This window comes from Salminus brasiliensis, chromosome 12, assembly GCF_030463535.1.
Source record: "Salminus brasiliensis chromosome 12, fSalBra1.hap2, whole genome shotgun sequence".
Classification (NCBI taxonomy): Eukaryota; Metazoa; Chordata; class Actinopteri; order Characiformes; family Bryconidae; genus Salminus; species Salminus brasiliensis.
Window position 1 is genome coordinate 28,979,549 of NC_132889.1, and position 25,749 is coordinate 29,005,297.

Consider the following 25,749-nt stretch of genomic DNA (forward strand, 5'->3'; position numbering starts at 1 on the left):
CCAATGGAAATCCTCCAAAATTAAAATTTGGAAAGACGCTTTTTATTTAACAGCGACGATATACAACTAACACCATGGCAGGACATTGGAAAGCATACTAATATGGGAATATCTGGAATTTCTAAAGTTTCTTATTTACTTTATATATATATATATATATATATATATATATATATATATATATATATATATAATGTGTGTGTGTGTGTGTGTGTGTGTGTGTGTGCAACATTTCCAACTGTGTCACCATATCATGCATATTTTTGCATGCAGCACCACTAGCCAAAACCTCTGAGACCTAAGCAAGAACTTCTCATGCATGCATCAAGAAGGTAGGGCTATTTGGGGGGTTGGGTGCTGTTACAGAGCTCTCAAGACTGATTTCTCCAGCAAGGCTTCTAGGCCCTGCTGAATGTGATCAGAGGTGCCTCTGATTCCTTTCTTTTGCATATGAGGGGTCTTAAAGTCTCAAAATAGATGCTGAAACATTTCTCCTAATACAGGTTAACTTAACCCAAGACTAAATTCTCCACTGAAAAGAGACTACGTTTCAATCTTGGATGAAATACATAACATATGTATGGAAAATCAACCAAGAATTATTATTTATTTATTAACTATAATGCGAAAACCTTAAATTTGTGCATGAATCTGATTTTTTTTTTTTTTTTTTTTTTTTTTTTTTACATTGTACCAAAATTTCATGATGAACGGACCAATGGAAATGCTAACCTAATACCTTCTGAGGAAAGTTGGAAACTAACACTAATACTAATTTGGGAATATCTGGGATTTCTTACAGGGACTTTCTTATAAGCCTTATAAACCACAGCCATGTTAACAACTCCAAACATAAGAGTTAGCAAGGTGGGCGGGCCCTGCTGCATTTTAACGCCCTCCCCTACACGACCGATACTGGCAGCGACCAATAGGGTAGAAGTAGTATTTTACAGCAGCCAATCAAATCAAGAGCATGCGCGCAGACACGCCCCCCTCCAGCACGAGTGTGTCGGCTGGCTGTTGTCAGACAGTGAAGAAACTGGCAGCCAACCAACAATGTAGACGAGCTCCACAAAGTACACCATAGTCCGGTCAGACTGCGGGTACCTTCAGTAACGTCACGTTTAGGTTGATATGGACAGATATTCCGTGAAACACAGCAACAGGAGGCTTTTCATTTTTTAAAGTTTGCTTAAAAAAAGTTCTGGAGAGTCCTCTCCACAAAAGAAATTAGCTGGCTGCTAGCGAGGGAGCTAAGTTAGCATTAACTTCTCAAACATCTCTCTGTATGGAGGTACAGAGGCAGCCTCACTAGCTGAAGCAGCTCCAGAGATTAATAGCTTGAAACCTTGGAGATTCGTGAACTTTGTGAAAGCCCAAACCGGGAGAGAGAACAGCTGCCAACTCGTGTGCTTTGGGATGTCGTGCTGGAGTGGAAAGGCCCGGGGGGGAAGTCAGGGTCTTCAGCCTCTCAGAGCTACTGTTCCCTTTCAGCTCCACAATAAAGCCCCACCACCACGCTGCTGCAGAGATGCCCTCTCAACAGGTATGGGCAGAGCTCATGGCTCTTTTAAAACCTGTGTGTTAAGTATGTGTAAATACCCTCACTCTCTGTAGTCCTCCAGAAGCCTTGTAGCCTTCAGTGTCTTGGTCTAAACGTTTGATGGATTTGTATGGAGACAAATACAACATGTATTCTAGATATATTTACTTTTACTAACCTCAGTTGTAACCATGAGGTTTTGCATTTCTCTGTGCAGAACCCACAGATTGAGTGTGAAAGTGAAAGAGATGCTGTTGCAACTATTAGGGATCTCCAGATGTTTGGGAATACCCCAAATACCCTGGCTGTGCCCATAGGCTAACTTTGTTGACATTAAGCGTAAAGTAGTGAGCAACATTTTCAACTGTGTCACCATATCATGCATATTTTTGCAAGCAGCTCCACTACCCAAAACCTCTGAGACCTAAGCAAGAACTTCTCATGCATGCATGCATCAAGAAGGTAGGGCTATTTGGGGGGTTGGGTGCTGTTACAGAGCTCTCAAGACTGATTTCTCCAGCAAGGCTTCTAGGCCCTGCTGAATGTGATCAGAGGTGCCTCTGATTCCTTTCTTTTGCATATGAGGGGTCTTAAAGTCTCAAAATAGACGCTGAAACATTTCTCCTAATACGCCATTAAGATTAACTAAACCCAAGACCACATTCTCCCCTGAAAAGAGGCTACATTTCAATCTTGGATTAAAGACATAACAACATATGTATGGAAAATCAATCTTGAAATAGTTCTTTAGCCTTTCTTATTAACACTACACACTTACTTATAGATACTGAGGCCTAGCTTCTTTGCTCAGGTTGTGTGAAGTCTTTATGTTTATTGATAGGGCTTCAATGGAGAGTTTGATTCATTGATTCGTCACATTTTCCATCTGCTAAAACAACGTGCAATGTAACAGTGTACACAGTCTCGTCTAGCTGTTGTGTTTCTGCTCTGTTCGTGGCCGAGCTGTGTGTGTGTAACTCAAGTCCATGTGCCAACGCGTGTTTATTTTAGTAGCCAGCTCACTGTGCTCATGGGGAACGGAGGTGAAGGGGGATGGGGATCAGTTGAGCTGGGCTGAACAGTACACCGGGTTTTTTTTCACTGTTTTGCAACCTACTCAACACCACACGCTTGAGGTTGAACATCTGCTGGCGATGATCTTCAGCTGCACAGCGAATAAGGGCACAGTGTGACAGTAGGGGATGTTGTGGTGGAGGCTGCATATCAAAGTTGAGGAGGGTGAACTGGGTTGTTGCATATCAAATCACTGGCCCCAAAAGGCCTGTAGTTATATAGGTAGTTATTTATGACTTTTTGTTTGCTGTTACAGGCAATGCATGCTTTTACCCAGACCAGGCCTCATACTTTTCAAGCATTTCTAAATACACTGATGTAAGATCAGATCTTCGTTATACTAAAACGTGCAGACGTACAGTACTGCACAAATGTTTTAGGCACCTCTGAAAACCTACTAATCTAAATGGAAAAAGCTCCTTTTCTGGGCAGTAAGTATTTGTTTACTTAGTAAAACACTATTATTAACATAAATCTGAATAACATTCATGCAAAAAGTAGTGATTTTACACCCTGAATTCATTAGAACACCTCCAGAGCTCTCCTTATGGGAGTCTAGTACTATTTATAGATATCCAACACCTGGTTTAGTAAATCAGTGCTTAATGATGTAAAATTAGGTGAGCTGGTAATGGAATTGGACCCATCTACATTGGGGACGTCCAGGAGAAATTTAAAACACAAGCTTTGTTTTTTAGATTAGGTCACAAGAACTCTTTGAACTCAAGAACTACTTTCTTCAAAACATTCTTACCGTACGTACGTTTACCTGTACCTGTTCTAATGTGATCTGGAGTTTTTACAAGCAAACTCTCTCTTATTGTATGTTAAGATACGTGCCTTCAAACCTCTGCACAATTCTGCAATATCTGCACTCCACATTTTCAATGAACTACAGTACATTTTTGCAAAGATCCTTCAACAGTACGTTTGACCTGACTTTCTATTTTTATTGGCTACCAAATATTAGATGTTATGTTAAAGTGATAAATTTTGTCAGGTGATTCAAATTGAATTAACTAATTAAACAACCAATAGACATGTTATGAAAGAAGAATATATTTTATTTGCATTAGAAATACCACATTTATCTGTTCTGAGACAGATACCAATATTAAATACTTGAGTATTGACTGAAACTGATACTAGGGGTGTAACCAAGTGCCACTGTCTGTATCTGTTTAGTCTATCTGTATTCGAATTTGAACTGAAACTTGGTGTGACCTAAGCCTGTAGTTTATATTTAACGGGTTCTCTAACCAGCTTTTCATTATGCCTGTTTGACTTTTCTGGTAAGAACAATGTAAACCCTGCTCAGAAATAGATTTTCATATATATCAATAGCTTGATTAGCTCTCCACTTAAGATGACCATCTAGAACAAGCACATGATTATATAACAGAAATATGATGTGGTTATCATATGGTTGCTTGATCACATGACCTTCATTGCTTCCGTGGTGCAGTTCTGATATACTTAGCAGTGCATATTCTGTTTATAGTAGCAGGATCAGATTAAATTTAATTTATTTTTCCAGAGACCCAGATTTCCGGATATCCAATCCAGCCTTTTCTGTTTATATCAGCCCGATACTGACGCATGGTTTCGGATTGAACCTCTCTAGTTTAGTCTCCTAGCATTAAGGTTCTCAGCATGCCTTTCCAAGTTCTTATTCAGTGATGTGCTTCCCTGTCCCTCCAGTTGAGTGTAAGACAAAGGCTCGTCCCCCAAAGCCGACCCTGCGACGGACTCTTTCCCTGGACACGCTGGTTGGGCCGTACCTGCAGGGCCACTGGCCCAAACAGGCGGAGAGTCAGAACACAACCTGTGTCAATGACAAAGCTACACAGGTAACCTACCTATTCATTCTCATTCTGTTACTCAAAGAGAAAACCACACTGAGCAGTCGTTCTTTCTTTGCTACACATGGAAAAGGTGTTCAGACAAAATGTGGATTAGATATTCTGAGAGTAACGCTTGGTAGCCTTAGAGCAGATTATCTGGAGATTATAGGACTGGTTGAGGAAAGTGGGGAAACTTTCAAATCATTTATCATGCCAGTAAAGCGTAACATGGATAAATGGCTTTGATGAATCTGACCCCCAGGGGCACTGAATCAGATCTCACCAAAGGCGGCTTTAAAAGGAATATTTCTGTACCGCCAGAGGACGATCTGTTTGATTTTTAAAGCAAGCCGACTGGTTACCAACCAGAGAACGCGCCTCAGAGGAGCTCAGGGTCAATCATGGTGGGAATTTGTGAGAACTCTGCTAGGTGGAGCAGCCTTGTTGTTCTTACTAAATGGGTTCCACATGGGTTTGGAGTGCTGCATAAAAATGACTGTGGATTTCTGTTCAGTGAAGCTGATTAAAAAGGTTTAAGAACACCCCCTGCTGGGACGTCCCATGCACTGGTCAGTCAGTCCTGTTAGTAATGTGTTTTTTTATGGTCCTTTTCTGGTGGACAGGCCTCATGTGGTTTTAGCTAGTTGAACTTTAGGCCTGGGCAATAAAACCACAATGGTCATTATTGAAATCAAACACATTTCTTTACATGAATGGTGTAATAAAATGAGAATGACCTACTGGTCCTCAGTATCAAGAGTAAAGCTCGTGTTCTGAACCACTGATACTTCAGTACACTAGATGGTCATGGGCAGGGACGCAAGAAGGTGTTTTGGGTGAACTTGAGGTGCAGCATATACAGTTTCACTCAGTTTAATTGCTCCACAGACGTTTTGGTATTTTATGTGGAGTGATGAAACAAAACTGGAAATAATGAAACATACGCTGAAAAAAACACCCTGCCTACTGTGAAGTATGGCTGTGGCTCGGTGATGCTCTGGGGCTGCTTCGCTTCCTCTGTCACTGGAAACCTATAGGGTTTGGAGGGCAAGATGGATTTAATCAAATATGAGGAAACCTTAGAAGAAAACGTCATACCTTCTGTAAGAAAGCTAAGGTTTGGATTTTATTAGACCTTCTAACAGGACAGTGATCCCAAGCATACCTCACCAAGTCCACCAAGGTTCGGTTTCAGAATTCCTGGAAAATACTGTAGTGGTCATCGCAGTCACCTGACTGGAACCCCATACAAAGTCTTTGCGCTTACAGCACACAAACCCAGGATTATTAGTGAACTGGAGGCCACTGCTCATGAGGAACGTTCAGGAACGCTGCCTGAAGCTGGTGTCTGGCTATGCATCACGTTTGCTGTAGGTCATAATGGTGCTGGTCATTGACTGCAGTCGTCATTAAGCACTTGTTATACTTGTTGTGACAAGATATTTAAATTGGTCTCATTTGATAGGCTTATTGCAAACAGCTGAAGTTTGTACATTTTGCTAATAATAAACCTAATTAGCAGTGGGGTTGAATAGTTTTGAGGGCAACTGTATGTAAACTATACTGTGACAACATGCCAAAACATATGCCTTTTGTACCCCCACTCTCTCACAATCTCTCACCAGTGACCAGTGAATCTTCAGTTATGCTGTGAAGATTCAACACGTTTGAACTAACGTACTGAGCAGAAGATAAAATGGTTGGAATAAAAATGGGACTTCATTACTTTATCAATTGTAGCTCAACCGTTGCTAAGGAAGCAGTTAGCGGAGTTAGCCTGTCAGCCACAGTTGGAAACACTGAGGTTGAGGAAAACATCTCCAAACAATAGGGGGTCAAAATGGGCTTGGGTTTTTTGGATAACTTGGATTAGCCACTACAATCAGAAGAAGCCCTTTGTTCTCTTTATGGTTCCAAATATTACTCAGACTTAAATTTGAGCATTAAGTAATGCATGAAGTAATTATCAGTAATTATCAGGATTGTGGAAATTTAATGCTGAGCCTTTTGACTGTATTGCACAGCCCTTTTTGGAAAGTGCTGCTCATCCTAGGTGTTGGGTCTCTTAATTCAACCTTTACATCATTTTAAACATCCCTGTTAACTTTCAGTCCTGTTGTATCTGAAACACACGCTGCCCCCCATGAACAGGGGTTTGTTCATGCTTGCAGTGCCGCTCAGCAGGCTACCAGTGACTGGCCAACCAGAAAAAGAAGGTTTTGTTTGTATGACCTCTGTGGTCTTCGCTTAGCCTCAAGTCTCTGGTTTATACACACACACACACACACACACACACACACACACACACACACACACACACATATATATACACAGTGTTTCAGTAAACAGATATTTAAACTACTCTTTCACAGTCCCATAATCAGTTACACTGATGTAATGATGAATGAACTTAACCACTTTCTCACCCTTGACACAATTCCCAACTTAGACTCCACCCGAAACACACACACACACACACACCTCTTAGTTATTCTATTGTATCACATTCTCAAACTGAAACCCCCTCACCCCCAGACCCGTTCATGCTTCTTTTAGGGTCTGAAACTTTACCCCAGTCATCCAGATCTGCATCCGGACCCAGATACAGCTGGTCTGTTTATAGATGCTGATCCTGTGATCAGAGTATCCTTATTTCATTAAGTCCTGGCTCAGGGGGTTGGCTGGGCGTAGACAGCGGGTTGAGTTTAAAGCCAGTGTGTTACACTGGCACAGTATTGGGGGCATGGCATTCTCCTTCATGTCCCACCTCCAAACCCTCTCTAGATCCACTTATGAGGACAGTCAGCAGCCTTGGGGGGTGACCCATTTCTTGCACTTCAGATTTATAGCATACTGATAGCTACATGACTTGACCTCATCATGAAGCACCGCAGGAAGGTTCTGCTATGAGACAGTGCTACACTGGAGGAAGCTGTGTCCTACAGTGTGGACCCCATGGTGAGGGGTGCTGTGAAACCTTCGGAGAGAAAACGGTGACCAGTAAACTGTCCAGGGAGGCGTGACAGACCGAATCTGATCTGGCGAAGAACACCACCTGTTGGGAGGTTTTGTTGGGGAAGAGAAGAAGATCTGTCTACTAACACACGCGCATATACATGAGCGCAGAGGAAGTGTGATGCAGCTGTAGCAGAGTCACGCTCATGTCGGTGCAGCTAAACGGTCGCTACGCTAAAAGCTCAGTGTTTTCCTGACAGACCCCCAGCCACTTCCTCCCAGTGTGTCATCCGGGGTCTGTGGCTACAAACCGAAGGCACCGGGGGGTGTCATGGCGGTATGCGTGTGTCTGTGTCAATGTGCATGCATGCATGCTGGTGTGTAACAGAATGTTAGGTCAAGAGCATGAGAATGAGACATGATAAAGTGCCACCAGACAGTTCTCTATGGAGCTGTGATGGAGAGCAGTCTCATATGTTATCGTTGTCAGGATAAATTGACAACAGACCACAGCATGGCCTTCATCAGATCAGCTGCAGAGATCCTGATGGATTATATCATCAAGTTAAAGATCTTGCTCAAAGTGAGGTTCAAATGTCGATGAAAGTCAAAGCCCAAAATATCTATTCCATGTTAGTTCATGACTTTTTATATTAAGCTTAATATTTCGAGTCGTGGCATTCAAAATCTTGTTTTTCTGCAAGTGCTGTGACGTTTCCCCACCTCAGAATGCCCCTGACATTTAGCTGACATAGATGATCAGAAGGGGAAGGGCATATCTATGTTTACCAGTAATATTGCCAGTAACACCACAGTAAAACGCCAGCAAACGAGCGAAAACACCAGTTGTAACCCTGAGATCATGACCTGCCCACGATAATTGGCCGCTCACACATCCTGTTACATGTTGGAAATGCAAGCGGCTTTTCTTGACATATGCAACAGAAATGGGGCAGAAGCTGTAGTTGCGCATGTAGAGTGTGTTTTTCTCTTAGCACAGATGTTTTTGTGAGTATGTCACAGGTGTTCATAGCAGGTGTGTTTGCTTGTTCTTTGTATAGTATTCAAATGTAGTCTCTGGGGTGAGGAAACCTCTTTCAGTTCCATCCAAAACTGGGGTAAAAGGAGGTTAACAACTTCTGCAGTCAATGAGTTACTGGTTTTAGTCAAATGATGTGGGCCCTGCTGGATGCTGCCTTTGTGAACTGGTGCATTGCAACCGACACACAATGGTAAACAGTTCAGGCATGATTAGACATGTACAGTAACTTGTTCAGCAAGTAGTTCTTAGGCTACCCAAACAAGCATGTCTACCCATTTTAAACTGGTAGTGAGAAAACCTAAACTGTGTTTCTTCAACTTTATCCACAGTTTAACTCTGACCTTATTCGGAAATGTTTTTTTTTTCATGTTTTAGGTGAATGTTTCATAGCTATGCTTCTGTTAGAAGTATGCAATGTGTACTGAATGTACTGTCAGATCCTATCAAAGTTTGTGGCATATACAGTCATACGTGGTAGAGCTAATCGAGAAATGCTTTGTTGAGGTATATATATGTATATGTATATTTTTTGTTTTATATTTTAACACTATTTCATAACCACAACAAAGGCTGTATGTGACATTTTTGTCATGTAACCTTTTTCTTGTCCTTAGACCCCCAGTTCATGGACTGAGGAGACCCGGGGGAGAAGAGGTGGATTAGGGCACAAGCGCTCTGCATCATGGGGCAGTGCTGAGCATCTGAGAGAGGTCAGTGCTTTATGGTATCTTAACCTTTTCAAACTACATACTAGTAGCATTTGTAGTAGAGTGGGTGATCAGTACTGTAGCGTATTTATAAATCCCTTTAAATAACAGCTTCAAATCATTATTGTGCTCCACTGACCTGTAATAGGGAGAATAGTGTCTCTGGTATTGCTACTTTGGGTTTGGCATGCTGCCCACTGCACTTTGTAACTCTGGTGTAACTTGGGCAGGACAGTGCTGGCGAAAAAGTCATGCATAAGCCTGTAATATAATTCTATCACCTCAGTCTATATGCTTCTTTAACTTTTAGATGCAGATTCTGTATCTCTATATTTGTATGTCCAGACATGCACATATGAAACATATCCTACAGAGAAAGCTTAAACTGTGAATTATACTTCTTGACTGTAGGGGGGGCACAGGAGCAAGAAATGCCACTTCTTGCAAACGCCAATTCTTGCATAATGCTGCTTTAATTTACTGATTTGAGACCTAAATGCCTAATTGTTTAGAAGTACAGCATGTTGACCTTAGACATGAAGTCTAATGCTCATTTCTCCTTATTCTCTTCTCACAGGTTGCTAAGCTGAGGCACTCTCTACAGAAGCGTTCCAGACATGCCCCTCCTGGCTATGACCGCCCTAATCAGCCCCCACCTAGCATTCACTTGCACACACCCGGCGGAACACAGGTAAAAACACCTAGAAACTTTCACACTCACTATGCACAGCCTTCAACATGTACGTTATTATGTGTGTAAGTAGAAATGAATGTGTATGTGCAAGCATGTTAGTTGGCTTAAGTTTATTTCCAAAGCATGATGTGTTGACAGGGACAGCATATGTATAGGAGATGTGTGTGAGCTTTGCTCTGTGGCATGATGTTCAGAAAAGCAGCAGTTCCACATTCATATAGCAACAGAGATTTAAATAGAGCCTGGCTTATCTTAGCAGATGGCATCACTGAGCCACTGTTATTAATATTGTGTACACACACATGCACACGTCAGCAACAAGTTAACATTCACAAGGAGCTCTTTCTTTTCCATACCGTATGGAAAACAAATGCATTGGCTGATATTTTACCACTGTTCAGTTTTAAATAAAATTTTAATACTAACATTATTAATAGTTCTATTATTCAATTAGAACAATTGTCAAGATGAGGGCTGAGACGTTCTTAAGCACTTCTACCACTGTATGGATTTGTTTATTTCCATCAGCAGCTCACCTGATTTACTTTAAAGGCCAAAAGTATTTGGACCCCTGACATTCACACTTACAAGCATGCTTCGCCAGAGAAACCTGTTTAATGACGGTCCAGACACACAGTTGTTGTGCTGATATTTATTCCAGGCACTTTGGAACTGTCAGAGGGCAGGCAATTTTTGCACTGTATGTAACTTTGTGGCCCTGTTCTGTGAGGTTGCATGTTGGATCTGCTCATAGATGCTTCCGTTTTACAAAAACAGCACTTACAGTTGACTAGGGCAGATTTAGCATGGCAGAAACCTCACAAATAGACTTGTAACAAAGATGGCATCCCGTGACATTTAAAGAGGGTAACTGCCAATTTTGACTACAGAGATTGCATGACTGAATTGTATACATTTAAGTTTCAACACCCAACAACTCCACAGCTGAATATTTAAAATAATATATAAACTTTGTTAGCCTCTCTTCACCCTGTTCTTTAATGGTCTGGAAATATTGTATTTTTTCCTACCTTATTAATTCTGTTCTCTTTTTTTTCTCCTTTTTTTTTTACTGTCTGTGTGTGAGCAGACTGTACCTCTCCTGCCCCTCAGCAGGCTGGCTCCCAGATTGCGGCGCAGTGTAGAGGGACTTAACCTGGAGCTGGAGGAGGTCTTTGTTTCTGAGTCACCAGAGGAACAGCACAAGGTCGGAATTTGCATGTGTACACACACACACACACACACATCATTAGCACATAAAATGTTAGCTGCTTAAACTAGTTTGGGGGCTCCAAGTGGTTCAGCAGTCTAGCGCACTGCCACTATAGGGAGGGTCACAAGCCATGCTTGCCATCAGCACCTGGTGCCTGAGAGAGCACAATTGGCAGTACTCTCATTGTGTACTCATGGGATGGTGCTCTTAAAGCAATGTTGGTCGGCACAGGTGTCTGTGGTGGAGTTGTGGACCCGATGATTTCCTCCGATCGTGTTGGCTGCCTGGCCAAGCCACATTGGCAGCAATTCAAAAAGAGGTGGTGGCTGGCTTTGCATGTATCTGAGGAGACTTGTTAAGTCCTCACCTTCCTAGTGTTGGGAGCATTGCTAGTGCTAGGGGGAGTTATGAACAGGTGGAAATTGGGAAGAAAAAAGGGAAAAATCTGACAAACAAATTATTAAACAAAAAGATAGAGAACTATATGGACAATAATTTATTTTATACTAAATATAAGATCTTTGCTACATACTAAACTAACGATATTGTGATATGTCCCACAGTATATTTAAGCATGCACTGGTGAATCAATAATAACTATCTGTATATAAGCAGCATGAAATGAACAGAATTGTCTGTCTATGGAGAGAAAATGTGACTCTACAAAGTAGCATAAGCTGATTTTCTTTGTATGCGTGTGTAATTTATGGTTTATGCTTAGATTCTGGAAGTCCCTGATGGTCATAGAGCACCTGTTCCAGCCCAGAGGTGCAGCAGTGGCTCTCAGAGTGACCCTTCACCTGGACTCTTCTCACCCTCACAGTCCCCCTGTCCAATAACAGACTCTGGTGAGTCACTGTAGCTGGTTGACTGTCAAATCACAAATAAAAAAGACAGTTTATCGTAAGTATAGTGAACATGTGTGTACTCCAAGTAGAAAAGCCAAGATTTGCATGAAAGCCAGAAAAGGCAGATTTCTGGCCTACACTGCTCTGCAACGAAGTCAGAAATTCGATGCTAGTGAACCAATGTGGGGTACAAAGGGTATACAGCTATGGCATAGATTTGACGCAGAAGCATAAATTGGCCCTAGGATACAGGTAACATCAGCTGTAACTGGCATCCTATTTTTTTATAAACTTTGCTCTGCTATAGAAGTCAGACATGTCTGCATAATACAGGTGGTATAAATGTAAATATACATATACAGTGGAGATTTTGGACAAACATAGTGAGGGTAATGTAAAGTTCTGCACGATTAAAGCGAAAATGCACACATTTTAGGATTTGAGGAGGCAGCTGTGTCCCTTTTAAGCTTGGCATCTAAAAGTTAGAGAAGTGGTCTTGAGATCAGGTCTCCTATTTTGATCCTTTGGCAGGAAGTAGAAAGGCAGGGGAATGAAAGTATGACACATTATCCTCCCTCACAGCAAAGAAGCCCTTGAGCAAAGCACCTAAAACACAGTTGCTTACTGGGCACTGGGCTACTCACCACTCCGGGTCTGTGTCTTAATATTAAATTATTAATTAGTGTCGACATGTACAGCTCCCACCAGTGAGGCATCTGTCGGCTTCTGCACTGTTTGCTACATATACCTCTGCTTCTTCAGTTCAGGTCTTGGATGGCCGGTGTACAGGACAGTTTGGTGATTTCCCTGCTCAGACACGCCTGTTTTAACTCCACTGTTAATTGCTGGCTTTAGTGGCTGTGTTTGAGCAGGGAAAGCACCAAGCTGTTCCGGACACCATCCATCCAGTACTGGATTTGAAGACCTCTGCTGTAGAGAAACCTTTGATGTGTATGTGTAGTATTAACAAAAACATTTTTGTGTGTTAGATATGGTGGTGTGTGGCCCGCTGGACACCTCTCCCTCTCCTCCTCTCTATGTGGCTGAAGCGCCCTCCTCCTCCCCCCGCCCCAACAAGACCTGCGCCTTCCAGAGGGAGCCACCAGAGGGCTGTGAGAGAGTGCGCGTGTGTGAGGAGGCATTGTGAGTACACAGATGCATGTACAGAAATATCACAGAGATTACAGAGAAAACACTACAGGTCCAAAGTATGGGAGCAAGTGGTAAAGTCAGTTTGCCAACACTGAAACACATTGTGTGTTCACAACTTCTTTAACTAACAACAAAGTTAGCAAAATACAGAGTTACGCTTTAACAGATATTATATTGATCAGTTTTTAATTGATAAATTCTTAATAAACACATCTGATACAGTAAATCAAGCCTTGAGGGGCATCAGAACATGGGAATCAGGCAGATATGATTATGGCTGCAATCACATGTCACCTGGAACATATTAGGAACCAGGCTGGGTTTGAAATAGCCTGCTTCATTCTGCTTGGGTACTGTTTGTGTGCAAAACTAGTGTGCAGCATGTGGCAATCATGAATTCTTACATTACACCAACAAATGCCAGGCAAGACTTGAGGCTCATTTATACTCCCCTTTGCAAACATGAATATGTAAATTTCAAATGCTGTAACCAATACAGCCCACACTACTTTTACTCGTCCTTTACATTGGCATAGATGAGAAGCAATGCATCCACTAGAGTGCAGTTCAGTGCCATAGGTCTCTGACAACAACAAACATGGTGGCGGTGGAGGAGGTTGTGATAATGTACTTATTACATAAAACACAAAAGAGTCAGCAGTGTAAACTTTCATAAAAGTGGTCTAAAGGTTGTGTTTTGCTTTTGGCTACTGGCTACACTATTGGCTACACTGCCCCCACAATTTCCAGTGGTATGACTTTCTTCCATCCATCTGTAAGCTTTCACAGGGCATGCACAAAGATGAATGACATGAACGCAGAGTATAGACAGAAGGTCTTCTAAACAAGCTCTTGAAATATTGTAGGATAATTACAGTATGCTTCTCAATAAACAAAATAAACTATTATGAACAGTATATAACAGTTTATTAACTGTTTCTGTTTATTTTTACAAAACTGGTGCCTGTCTGTAGTGTACATATGCAGTTTGCTCTGTTGATAAACTCATAACCTGCCTCTTTTGTCTTCCTTCTACCCCCCTTCTAGTTCTCCCTGCCATGGCGATCGCCCCGTTCAGCCATCCTGCCCCGACCCCAACAAAGTCAACTTTACTCCTCACGGAGGCTCAGCCTTCTGTCCCGTCAGCCTGCTTAAGCCCCTCCTTCCTTCCATGGACTTGCTGTTCCGTGGCCTGTCAGTCTCACCTGTCACTGGCTGCTCAGGCCTAAGCTCCGCCTCCTGTCAGACATCCACACATACAGTAGGCAACAACACGTACCTCCCAGACTCTACCACTTTTTAAAAAGGACTCTAACTACCACCACTAACTGTAAACCAGCCATTTAAAAGGTACAGGAAATGGGAATGCAAGGAGGGAACTGACAAACACAAGGGTATTGGATTGTGGCTTTTTTTCTATGGGCCATTTTCTTATTTCAAAGAATTGACTGAAGAATGAGTGTTACGTTTTCAGCTATGAGGGAAATCAGGAGAAAAAGAAGAAAGACAATCTCTCACCAAATGACTGCAGAAAAAACACGGTCACTCTCAGGACAAACACTCAAAACTTTTTTTTCTTTTTTGTGTGTGATAAGCTTTTCTAGCTTATGCACTAGGTAAAAAAAATCCCCTTTGACATGTGAATGGTCCAAACGTACAGTACTGTGCAAAGCGCCTTAGACAGTGACAAGAATTGTTTAAAAGCTATATTTGTATTTGTGTTTTGTGTGTAAAAACACTATACACAATCCTATCAGGATATTATGACCACCTCTCTAATAGTGGAAATGGCCACCCTTGGCTCAGATGACTATATTAGTTGAAGGAAGGTGTTCATTATAGAGGTTAACTGCGCCACAGTGGTGTGTCTGTACCACTCGCCTTTTATGCCATGTACACTTTCACTATGGCATCTCTAGAACATTGCACAAAGTTAGCTGTCTCTGAGATGCCACAAAGTCTTGCTAGTGTCATCCGAGCCAAGGGTGGTTATTCCCACTATTAGGTAGGTGGTCATAATATGCTGATATGACTTAGAATTAGAATACAGAATATAATTGTATAAATTTGTTCAGATTCACCAGAAGCTCACCTGATTTACTTAAATGAAGAATTGATTAGGTAAACTAGCTATTAGAGGTTAACTGTAGAGACTACCTTTCCTTACACACACGCTTGTGTATTGTTTATTTGTATTTATTTTTCTGTTGGTGTTGAATATTTACTGAAGATAAATAGCTCTACATGGCATTGCACAGTACTGTATTTTATTGTGAGTATTCAATGTGTCAAACATGAGCAAAAAAAATGCCCCATTGTCATGCAGAATTTGAGCTGTGGTGCATCTAAATAGACTTACTGCACTTTTAAACCACATTTAGAGAAGACCGAGAGACTGCTATTGATGTACTGATGTATTGGTGCAGCAGACCATAGTGTCAGACATGTGAGGATCACCAGCACACCTGTTTGTGCTTTTAGCTCCATTTAAAAGGGAATGGCACACTGCTATTGCAAAACATACTATGCTGTGTGGTAACACAGAGTGACTAGACCCCACTAAGGGTTCATTCATCCACTGTAATATTTGCTGAGAATTTTGTTTTGTGTTTCTTTTACCACCACAGAAATTACCAGCTATTTTTAAAGTAGATTTGACTATAACCGTTTTTGACTTGACGCACTGCTAGCGCTGATGTCAGGGTGGTGCTTTTCCGTTTGATCAACTGGTCAGATAATAAAACTGAAGTTGACCAAACAAGTTTTGCTGACACACTTTTTCTAAATTATATTAAAGTTTCTTTATTATTTGCGATCACTTGTGCGCATTTTAAAAAGTGAAACACAATTGTGTACACAATTAAAGTGTCGTTGGTTTTATCCTAAACTGGCTTTTGTCAACCGAATGGTTGCTCTGGAGGCCATATGTACACATCCTTTGAACGAAAAGTTATTTTGCAAAGTACTGACATTCACAAGCACTGATTTCTGATATCATTTTTTTTCCTGAATTTATTTTTGATATCCAACGTGAATATTGTCTGCATTTTGCATGTAGATTTTCTAGATATGACAGACAATGTCTGAAGCCCTGTGCATTTGTACATGTATTGTGTAGTACTTGTTGTAGCATAGCACTAAAAACAGCCAGTTGCAGTTCAGGTTTATGTTTATTGCTCTGTATGTTGGAGTCACTGTTTTCTTTTTCTTTCAACTTGGTTAAAATCTTAAAACATCTGACCATTAGCTCATTTAATCTCACATTGATTTATAGAATGGGAGAGTAAAAACAGAAAATGTGCCATTTGTTGCATTAGTATACTGCTACAGACCACTACAGACACAAGCAGTATATAGAGTGATTGTATAAGTATTTAATGCTATTGAGACAAAGTACCATTTTACACAAAGCAGACGAATGATTCAAGCTCTGGTGCCATGTTCTTCTTAAAACCTGTCCGTATCCCAGAATCTCAGGATATTTTTAACCAGATTTGTTAAAGATTTCTCAGTTCAACAAATTGTCCGGCTCAGTTCAGTTCCTGTTGGAAGGAATTGTACATTCTTAAGAATAAAGGTGCTACAGGGTTGTTAGAGCAATGTTATAGAAGAACCACTTTTGGTTCCATGAAGAACCTTTACATCAAGTGATTTACAAATTATTATTATCACAAACATGGTTCTTTATGTAACCAATGTGGTTCTGAAATTGTGGCACCTGACATTTTAAGAGTGCAAATGAATACTTATACTAGTGTCTCGTTAATAGTTGTGAAAAGGGTTTCCTTGAATGTTTCTTTTTTTTGTTTGTTCTCTGAAAGGTTTCTTTGTACAGTCACCTTTTGTTGTGGCTTAATTTTTTCATGTTTGATTATCGGCTTATTGCCGAGCAGTGTATCTGACCTCTTTTCTTTCCAGATTAGACTGCTGCAGATTGGAAAAGTTATTTTTATGCCCTTGGTTTATGTTGTTGGATGACATAAAAGATATATACAAAGCAAAGTATGTATGATCACTGTTTTACTTGTTATTTTAAATTATTTTGACAGGGTGTTCTGCTGTACGATGTTGCAATTTGTGGGTGATTAATGTTAAATGCTAAAGAGGAAAACTGCATATAAACCCGGGTTATTCAGCAGCACAGCCTGTTATTAGTGATTACAGCCAGTGCTGCTGTTGGTAAGCGGCTGGCTTTTTTACTTGACACGTGTAGTTATGCTTTGGAACTAGAGGCCACGCCTTCATTCTGATCCAGGCGTTCTTATTGGTCCGAGTCAAGCCTGTTTCGCTTATTTGGACCAATCGCGGTCCTCCACATACCAAGACGTAAAACCTCTCCGCGCGCTGTATTCAGAAAGGCCCGCTCGATCTTCACGTAGCCGGCTTAGTCTAATGCCCAACAGCAGCTGTGACTCTTTTGGGGGTATAAAGTTATAATATTTCTTCGAAAATGAAGACTATGTCAAAAGAAGTAGTTTCAGAGTCATTTCTGCCTCTGGGTTTCACGTACTTGACGTAATATTAATAATAATAGTATTAATATGTCTAGAACCTGAAATGATTCCTGAATTACAGCATCGGAGGGCTGAGGCTGAAATAACGCCCTGGTCTCAGGAGCTAACTATAATGACAGGCCAGTCTGCACTACTGTGTACTGTCAAACTCCCACACACCGTTCAAGATTGCTCCTAATTATCCGTTCCACCCTAAAGGGTGCGGCAGTCCCAGCCAGACGGGGGGACGGGGACGGGAACATCGACTACAGGCCCAGCATTAGCTTAAGCACTGTAGCTAGTTCGAGAAGCAGGCATGTTTGAAAGCCTCTCTAGACTAGCCCTGGTCCTGTGTCTCCTCTCGTCTCCTGTGAGCTTAAAATAAAAACATTCAGCTCACTTGCTGTTGTGTCAGGAGAAGCTTCAGTAATCAGCGGAAGTCGAGTCGATGCTGTAAATGAAACATTAGCGCTAGCTAGCGCCGCGGAAGGCAGCTTTTCCAGGATGCTACAAGACGACACATGACACGTTAAAGCGCTGGACACAGCTGCCTCACTAACAGGGTCTGTTTTATATGTCAGAGAGCAATCTGACGGGGAGGTAAGCAGAGCTGAGGGCAGAGGGAAAGCCCCGTCCACATCCCCGCTTAAAGCTCATCTCACTCCGGCTCCGTTTCCGCACTCCTCACAGCCGGTAGAGTGGAGCGAGACGCGAGCTTACGGGTTCCTCCGAGCGGATCGGCGACTGTGGCCATCCCGGTCTCACCGGCTTCACTGGACGACGCTATGGTTGCGGGGAAAGGCGCGGTGAAAGGGTCGCTCTGGCAGAACGAGAGAGTGCGCTTTGCCGTCTGCTTCGTCGGAGTCTTCGTCTGCTACTTTTATTATGGAATTCTCCAGGAGACGATGTGAGTTGCCAAGCGTCCAGCTGGTGACCGGTTAGCGGTGCTGGCTAAGTTAGTTAGCTAGCTATCTAGCTCAACTCATAGGCGGTAACACTAACCTGGTCGTTTCGGTCACTGTTTTAAAACGGTGAATTTCAGATGGCTGCTTACTCCCTGTGTAGTGCACTACACTAGCACTAGCCAGCACCGCCTGACTTATGGAGCAATGGCTTCTGTGGTCAACTAAATGTTAGCTAGCCAAGTAGGCAGCTAGCTAGCATAGCTAGTTCTCTCTAATGGTCCCACAAGGCTTTCAAGTTAGAAATGACTTCTTAGGGACTTTTAATGGGAGAAACATAGCTAGGTTATTATGTGCTACAGTACCGATAGTGTTTCTGTACTGTACTGTACTACGATACACGTCTCTCATAAGGTAGGTGGCTAACTGTAGCAGCTGTCTGGCTGCAAGTACTGTAAGATGCCAGCAGGACCCAGAACTTCATCTCATCTCTATCCAGAAGACAAACTAAAACATTAGGGCTTGGTGGTTTAGTCAGTCAGCAGATGTTCAGTCTTCTCATTAGATCATTTATCAGTTATGAAGTGATCCATCAGCACCAGCATGAGGTTTGTAAACTGCTTCCCTTTCACCTTTGGGTGAACATGAATCCAACCAAAGATCTCCAATTAAAAAGGGGTATCTCTGTCTAATGCAGGGTTCTCAGTCTAAGGTCAGCGTCCAGAATAGTTTGGTGGTTTCCGTGCTAAAATAATAATAATAATAAAAAAACCTAGTGAACCTGGCAACGAAAGCATGTTTGAGCAGGGAAATCACCAGACTTTTCTGGACGGTGGTCTTTCAGAACGGGAAATTAAAAAAATCCCTGCTTTAGGCAGAGATGCGGTCTCTTTGAAGCCCTCCAGGGACTGTAATTTTACTCGGTCTTAATAGGACTTGGACTGGGGACTCCACTAGAGAAAAATGTGGTTAAAGCAGTGAATTCTTTAAATACCCAACACTGGCCCAGTTTGCTTAGAAACTAGTATCCTAGTAGTCTGTGATTTAGTGATACACGTGTGGCCATGGTTAATGAACGTAAGGCAACTTCAGTTGGATGGAGTTTCATAAAGGGGACTTGCTTACATGCTGGTTGTCTCAAAACTGAAACCATCAGATGATGCGAGATAAAGTATTGTTTTTCGCTCAACTATGACCGTTAGGGCACTTCATATTCCCCTTCAGTATAATACACACGGTTGTACTATGCTGAATGAGGTGGCACTTGCAATAGGCCTACATTACTGCCACGGTGGTATCTTATTTCAAAATCCAAGCAGAGTGCCCTTTGTGCTGTACATGTCTAGGCTCCAATTTTAGATCTGTCTAGCTTGCTCACATTATACTGTGAAGGGTACCTGGAAAACTACTGTTACATGTGCATTGAATTATTTGTGTGAATTAAACCTGCTGTTTCATTGCCTGAGGTTAAAGAAGAGTGCTAATGACACTAGTTAGTTAGACACTAGTTAGTTAGACACTAGGCACAGTTAGTTGCTGTTTTTAAAGCTTGGGTAAGGTTAACCATTCTTGGATAAGTATCAGTCTCTAACCCTTTATTTGTGTTTCAGCACACGAGGAAACTACAGCCAGGGGGAGAAAAAGGAGAAGTTTCATTACGCCACCACTCTTGTCTTTATCCAGTGTATCATCAATGCTGTCTTCGCTCGAATCCGTGAGTCATCTTTTCATATTACCATTCACCTCCCAAGTTGTTCTCATTTGTACTCATTCTCAAACTTTTCCCTGTGTCCTTTTGTCCCTAAACAGTAATCCAGTTTTTTGAGGGCTCTAGGCCGGACCACACGCGGAGCTGGCTCTATGGCGTGTGTGCGGTGTCTTATCTGGGGGCTATGGTGTCCAGCAACTCTGCTCTGCAGTATGTCAACTACCCCACACAGGTCAGTTCTCTGTCTGTCTCTCTGTCTGTCTCTCTGTCTCTGTGATTTCTCTTCATTTGACCACACTTATGGTCAGTGCGTATCTGAATTAGGATCAACATATGAAAGTTCTTTTTTAAAAAGGAAAATTGTAAAGTGAGCAGAAGCCATTGTAAGGTAAGCACAGCCTTAGCCATAGATACATGGGTTGTTGTTGTTGTTGTTAATGTTGTTTTCATGTCTGTAAATCTGTAATTTCTCTTGTTTTCTTTAAGGTGTTGGGGAAGTCCTGTAAACCTATCCCAGGTAAGAGAGCTGTTCTGCAGTCTTCTACACAAACACATACTTACACAGGGGTATAAACCTATTCACAACATTGATTATTTTTGTCAGTTGCACACACTGACACACCGTATTTTAATACACATTATCTGTGGAGCAACATTTATGTAGCATTTTCACCTTAAAATGACAGCTTAAGAACCATGTTGATGCTTCACTGGCTGTAGTAGGGAAAATATCAGCTCTGTCATTGCTACGCTGGGCTCTGCAAATAAGCAACCACCGTATGTATCTCTGGTAAAGCGGGCAGGATAGAGCTGTGTAACGCTGCTTAACCATATGTATATATTTGTGTAAAATCCTGTAATTTTATTTTCACTTTCACTGACAGTTCTGTATCTCTCAGCTTGGCCAGAAATGCATGTGTAAAGTATGTCCGTTAGGGGTGGCCTAAAGCATGAATTGCACTTACTTGCTGTAGGGGGAGCCCAGGAGCAAGAAATGCCCATTCTCACATAATGCTGCTGTAATGTCTCTGTGCTTTTGGTTCTGTAGTGATGATCTTGGGAGTGACCATTCTGAGGAAGAAGTACCCCATGGCCAAGTATCTGTGTGTTCTTCTGATTGTCACTGGTGTGGCACTTTTCCTCTACAAACCCAATAAGGGCTCCACCTCATCAGATGAACATGTTTTCGGCTTTGGAGAGATGCTGCTGGTTAGCACGATTTCCTTTCAGCTTTTTACCCTTTATGGAGAAAAACAACTCACCACCCATCAGAGTGAGGAAGCTACTAGATCTGTGTCTGTTACCCTCTTTTTGTGTGTCACCTGTTTTGTGTTTTCTTTGCAGGGTCTGTCTCTGACCCTGGATGGTCTGACTGGTGTGGCTCAGGATCATATGAGGGCGCGTTTCCAGACAGGAGCCAATCATATGATGCTGAACGTGAACTTGTGGTCCACACTTGTGTTGGGCATGGGTATGTCCCTGCAACACAGCAGAAAATGTTTAGCATTGTAGAAATACACCAGTCACCCATGACATTAGCACCACTGACATGGATTGTGCAATTTCTGCATGCATATTTGCAAAATAGTAAGGCCTAGGTTCTTGGTTTTAAGCCATGCATGTGAGAAGTTGAAGCAGTCCGGTGATAAAAATGAACCAATCATGCAACCCCACTTGTGGCACCAAGAGCGGATAGCTTTCACACTTGCGGTGGGCCGCAGCAAGTTCACTAGAAGCAAACCACAGACCACCAATTTCAAGAGAACCAGAGATATGTGCCCTGGGCTGCTCCTGGGCTCAAAAGCAGCTATCACACTTGACCAAACAAGCTCATAGAGCAAGCTGACCTGGGTCCAGAAAAAAAGCTCAGTGTAAAAACCTGTTTTTACTAGCAGTTTCTTAAAAAATGGCTTACTGGGGCATTTTGTCTGTGTTTAAAAAGAATGTGATAATGTGTATCATGAAAATGTCTAAGTATTGTTACCAAAAAAAAAAGAAATGCCATATCGCCCACCCCTACTTTGAGATGTTCTTTTTCAGGTGTCTGGTTGGCCTCAAACCTGCCATCACTTTTGTTCTCCAGGAGGGGGAGCTATTGCTCCAGCGTATTTGTAGCTGTAGTGATGTGTGGGTCGTGTTGAAGGCGGTGTTAAAGAGAGCAGCCCCGCTGGTGTTAGGCAGCTGGTCAGACGGTCTCGGCAGGGCTTGAGAGGCATCTGTTCAGCCACGCGCTTTTAATCTTTCAGCTCCTCGCACTTTAATCTCATCACACACTCATGGGGAAAAAAAGAGATGGCGATCTCGGTGTGACTGCCCCTGTTTAATAAAGTTTTTAAAAAGAGACTTCGCACCACACAGCCTGAATGGAAAAGAGTTGCTTTGCTTGCAGGATAATAAATTGAATACAAGTGGAGGAAGCAGCGTATTCAGAATACTGTATAAATTGGGACAAATAAACAAATGAAAAGTGCTGAGTTTTCCATTTATAATGCCAAGCCAGACATTTTAAACATTACAGTGATCATCATGTCTCACCACAATATTTGTTGTTCATGTTAGCGAGGTTCCAGTAACTTAAATAACCTGCAATGAATGCTATGTGCTTGGGGCTTCAGACTGTAGACTGTAGAGACTTTAGACCCTTAAATAGTGTCTGTGTCTCCTCCTCCAGCTGTGTTGTGGACAGGTGAGGTGTGGGAGTTTTTGAGTTTTGCTGATCGCTACCCCAGCGTCATCTACAACATCATGCTCTTTGGCCTCACCAGCGCTCTAGGACAGGTACTTTAGATCCATCAAGTCTGTCTCCTCTGTGTTTCTGTCTCTCCATCTGTCCGTCTATCTCTTTGTCCGTCTCTCTACCTGTCTGTCTGTCTCTACCTACATCTATGTTTGTGTCTGTCTCTCTGTCTACATCTATCTATCTGTCTATCAGTGTCTCTCTTTCTACCTACATCTGTCTTTCTGCTTGTCTGTCTCCCTATCTACATCTCTTCTGTCTCTCAGATTGTCTCTTTCTCTCAGTTTGTCTCGTGTGTCATGCACTGTAAACTGTATGCAATATATGAATATGAATATAGTTAATAATGTGTCGTCTTAGTAACAGTGTCCTTTTTCCCCAATTTTCTGTCAGACTTTCATCTTCATGACGGTTGTGTATTTTGGACCTCTGACCTGCTCTATTGTCACAACGACGCGGAAGTTCTTCACCATCCTGGGCTCGGTGCTGCTATTCGGAAACGTAATCAGCCACATGCAGTGGATAGGAACCATCCTTGTCTTCTTGGGTGAGTAGCTTTTTTTTTTCTCTCCTCTACTTTTGGTCTGGTTCTGTTTGACAGTATTATGAAAGAAACCTTTTCTTGAGCTGAGCTGGGTTTCCACCTTTCCCTTATCTTTCAGTGGCTTTTTAAATCAGGCCCTATTTGTGCCTCTTTTTCTTTCCCAGTAATGAGCTGTCTGCAGTCTCTCTCTTGCGCTCTCTCTTGCTCTCTCGCTCTGCTAGCTGCAGGTTTAAGGGCTTAGGTTAGTTTCTAATCCCATTTTGTGTGTGTGTGTGTGTGTGTGTGTGTGTGTGTGTGTGTGTGTGTGTGTGTGTGTGTGTGTGTGTATAGGCTGTGCAGTAGCTTTATGGAGGGTCATATTCAGCTTCTTCTAAGACTGCTAATCTAGGATCAGTCTTTACCAGTGAATCTGGATCATAGAGAACCCTTTTCTTTCCAGCCAGTATTTAACATTGAAATAAGTGTTTTACTGCTGCACCAAAGCGCCTCGACAGCAAAGCACCATCCGCATCAACCTTGTTACTGCCCCAGCCAGTAAATACATAATAACCTGTGAGACCACATCGTCCACCATCCACACGAGTCAGCTGAGCATGCTGCAGTAACGCACTAATGGTTAAAGGTAATACTCGTGGCTTGTGCGCAAGCAAATGTGTCTCACCTTGGTTAAATAATTATTAATGTGCTCCATGACCCTTCTTTGGCGGCAACAGTGCATTTAAAATGCCAGGTCTGAACAACTCTGCGTTTTGGCAGTCATTTGTGGTCGGATTTTTTAATGTTTTTAATAATTCGTGGAAATCATTAGGCATTCTCTAACAGTGAATAAGCGGGGGTCCCAATACTTCTGTCTATATAGTAAATACAGTTTCTGTTCTGGGGCCTCTTTACTAAGGGATGTGATGACCTACAGTTCATAATGCTAACCTGGTGGCTTTCCGCTCAGTGCAAAAATAAAGAGGCATAGGTCAGACGCTGAACATGTCTTGACTGATTGACTGCATTTAGGGTGACGGGAGATTTTGGCCAAACTGTGGCTTTAATCTGAGGTGCTTTTCATACAGGCTGAACGCTGTGGATGGATGTTGTATTGATCTCTTCCTTTTTTTATTTCTCTGTCTTTTAGGTTTGGGGCTTGATGCTAAGTTTGGAAAAGCACCCAAGAAGACTACACACTAAAGCACAAAGAGAATGCCTGAGTGTAGCCAATGTGTGAGTGTGTGTGTGTGTTTGTGTGCACACACACCTGAGTGTGTGTTGAACTCATGGACAGTAAACTTAAGCATCTGTTCGTCAGTGCACTATTTCCATCAGTGGCTAAATCTTAGGCATTTATATAGACTTATTTTTATGGCATTGAATACTGGACTTATCTATTACCCTTGTTAAACAGGGTCTCTACAGCCAAGTGCTAATATCCACTCATCAGACATGCGCACAGTGGCCAGGACTACGTCTTTTAAATACTAGAAACTAAAGGGACAGAAGGTTCCTTGTGTGGAGTAGTCAGAATATTGCACATACTCCAGCTTAGAACTACACTACCCAGGAATCCTAGAGCCAGAAGAAATGAGCATTGTGAGAACGCAGTGCACACTTGCAACTGTTTGCATGTGTGTTTCCCAGGTTTGACCAGTCATATCAAATTAAACCCCGACCCAGTTTTAGGATTCTGCTCTGGAATCTGTCCAATACCTCATTTGTGGTTTGTCAAGTGTCCTCAATTAATGTTTTGGAAAGCCTTTGTTTTCACAACTGTAAAATTTGTGTTTGAGTGTGAATGTGTTTGGATGGTTGTAGGTGTGTGTGTGTACACACTCCATCCAAGACCTACAGCTGGCTTTCCATTATGTCCACTGTGCAAATGCGTTGCTCCGGGTACGCACAAACCACACTCATCCAGATTATATTCCTGATGAAATTCATTCCGACCGAAAATCTTTCATGTAAGACATGGAGCACGTTTTCCTGTTTGCATTCATGTCTGTCTTGTTTACTGTCTGGGAAAATTACTGTCATTTTCCTTCATACATTTTAGAGAAAAAGAAACCAGTTTCGGAACAATCTGCCTGGGTATGTGTCTCATTTTATTTTATTTCCTTTTCTTTTTTTTTCCTGAACTCCAGTTGGAACTGTAATGGATGTTAAACTGAAAGGGACTCAGTCAGGCTGCTGGGGGTTTCTGTTGACCAGCTGTTGTATATAAACAGCCGCCAAACACGGTGTCGGACTCTGCCAGCGACACCATGCTGTCCATCTGTCCAGAGAGAGAAACACCCGACCAGATGACATT

General features: G+C 42.1%; 2 protein-coding genes across 2 annotated transcripts; both read left to right on the top strand.

Moving 5' to 3' along the window:
* Positions 1-1,146: 1,146 nt before the first annotated feature.
* fam117aa (family with sequence similarity 117 member Aa) lies at positions 1,147-17,039 on the top strand. The gene is made up of 8 exons (XM_072693637.1): positions 1,147-1,546; positions 4,319-4,467; positions 9,073-9,168; positions 9,743-9,856; positions 10,950-11,066; positions 11,794-11,920; positions 12,910-13,063; positions 14,120-17,039. The coding sequence occupies exons 1-8, from the start codon at positions 1,420-1,422 to the stop codon at positions 14,373-14,375; spliced, it is 1,140 nt and encodes a 379-aa protein (XP_072549738.1). The 5' UTR covers positions 1,147-1,419; the 3' UTR covers positions 14,376-17,039.
* A 755-nt stretch (positions 17,040-17,794) lies between these two features.
* Positions 17,795-25,520, top strand: slc35b1 (solute carrier family 35 member B1). The gene is made up of 9 exons (XM_072694259.1): positions 17,795-18,472; positions 20,078-20,181; positions 20,277-20,407; positions 20,662-20,692; positions 21,224-21,384; positions 21,520-21,646; positions 22,847-22,953; positions 23,306-23,459; positions 24,583-25,520. Exons 1-9 carry the CDS (start codon positions 18,351-18,353, stop codon positions 24,633-24,635), a joined length of 990 nt encoding a protein of 329 aa, XP_072550360.1. The 5' UTR covers positions 17,795-18,350; the 3' UTR covers positions 24,636-25,520.
* Positions 25,521-25,749: the final 229 nt, after the last annotated feature.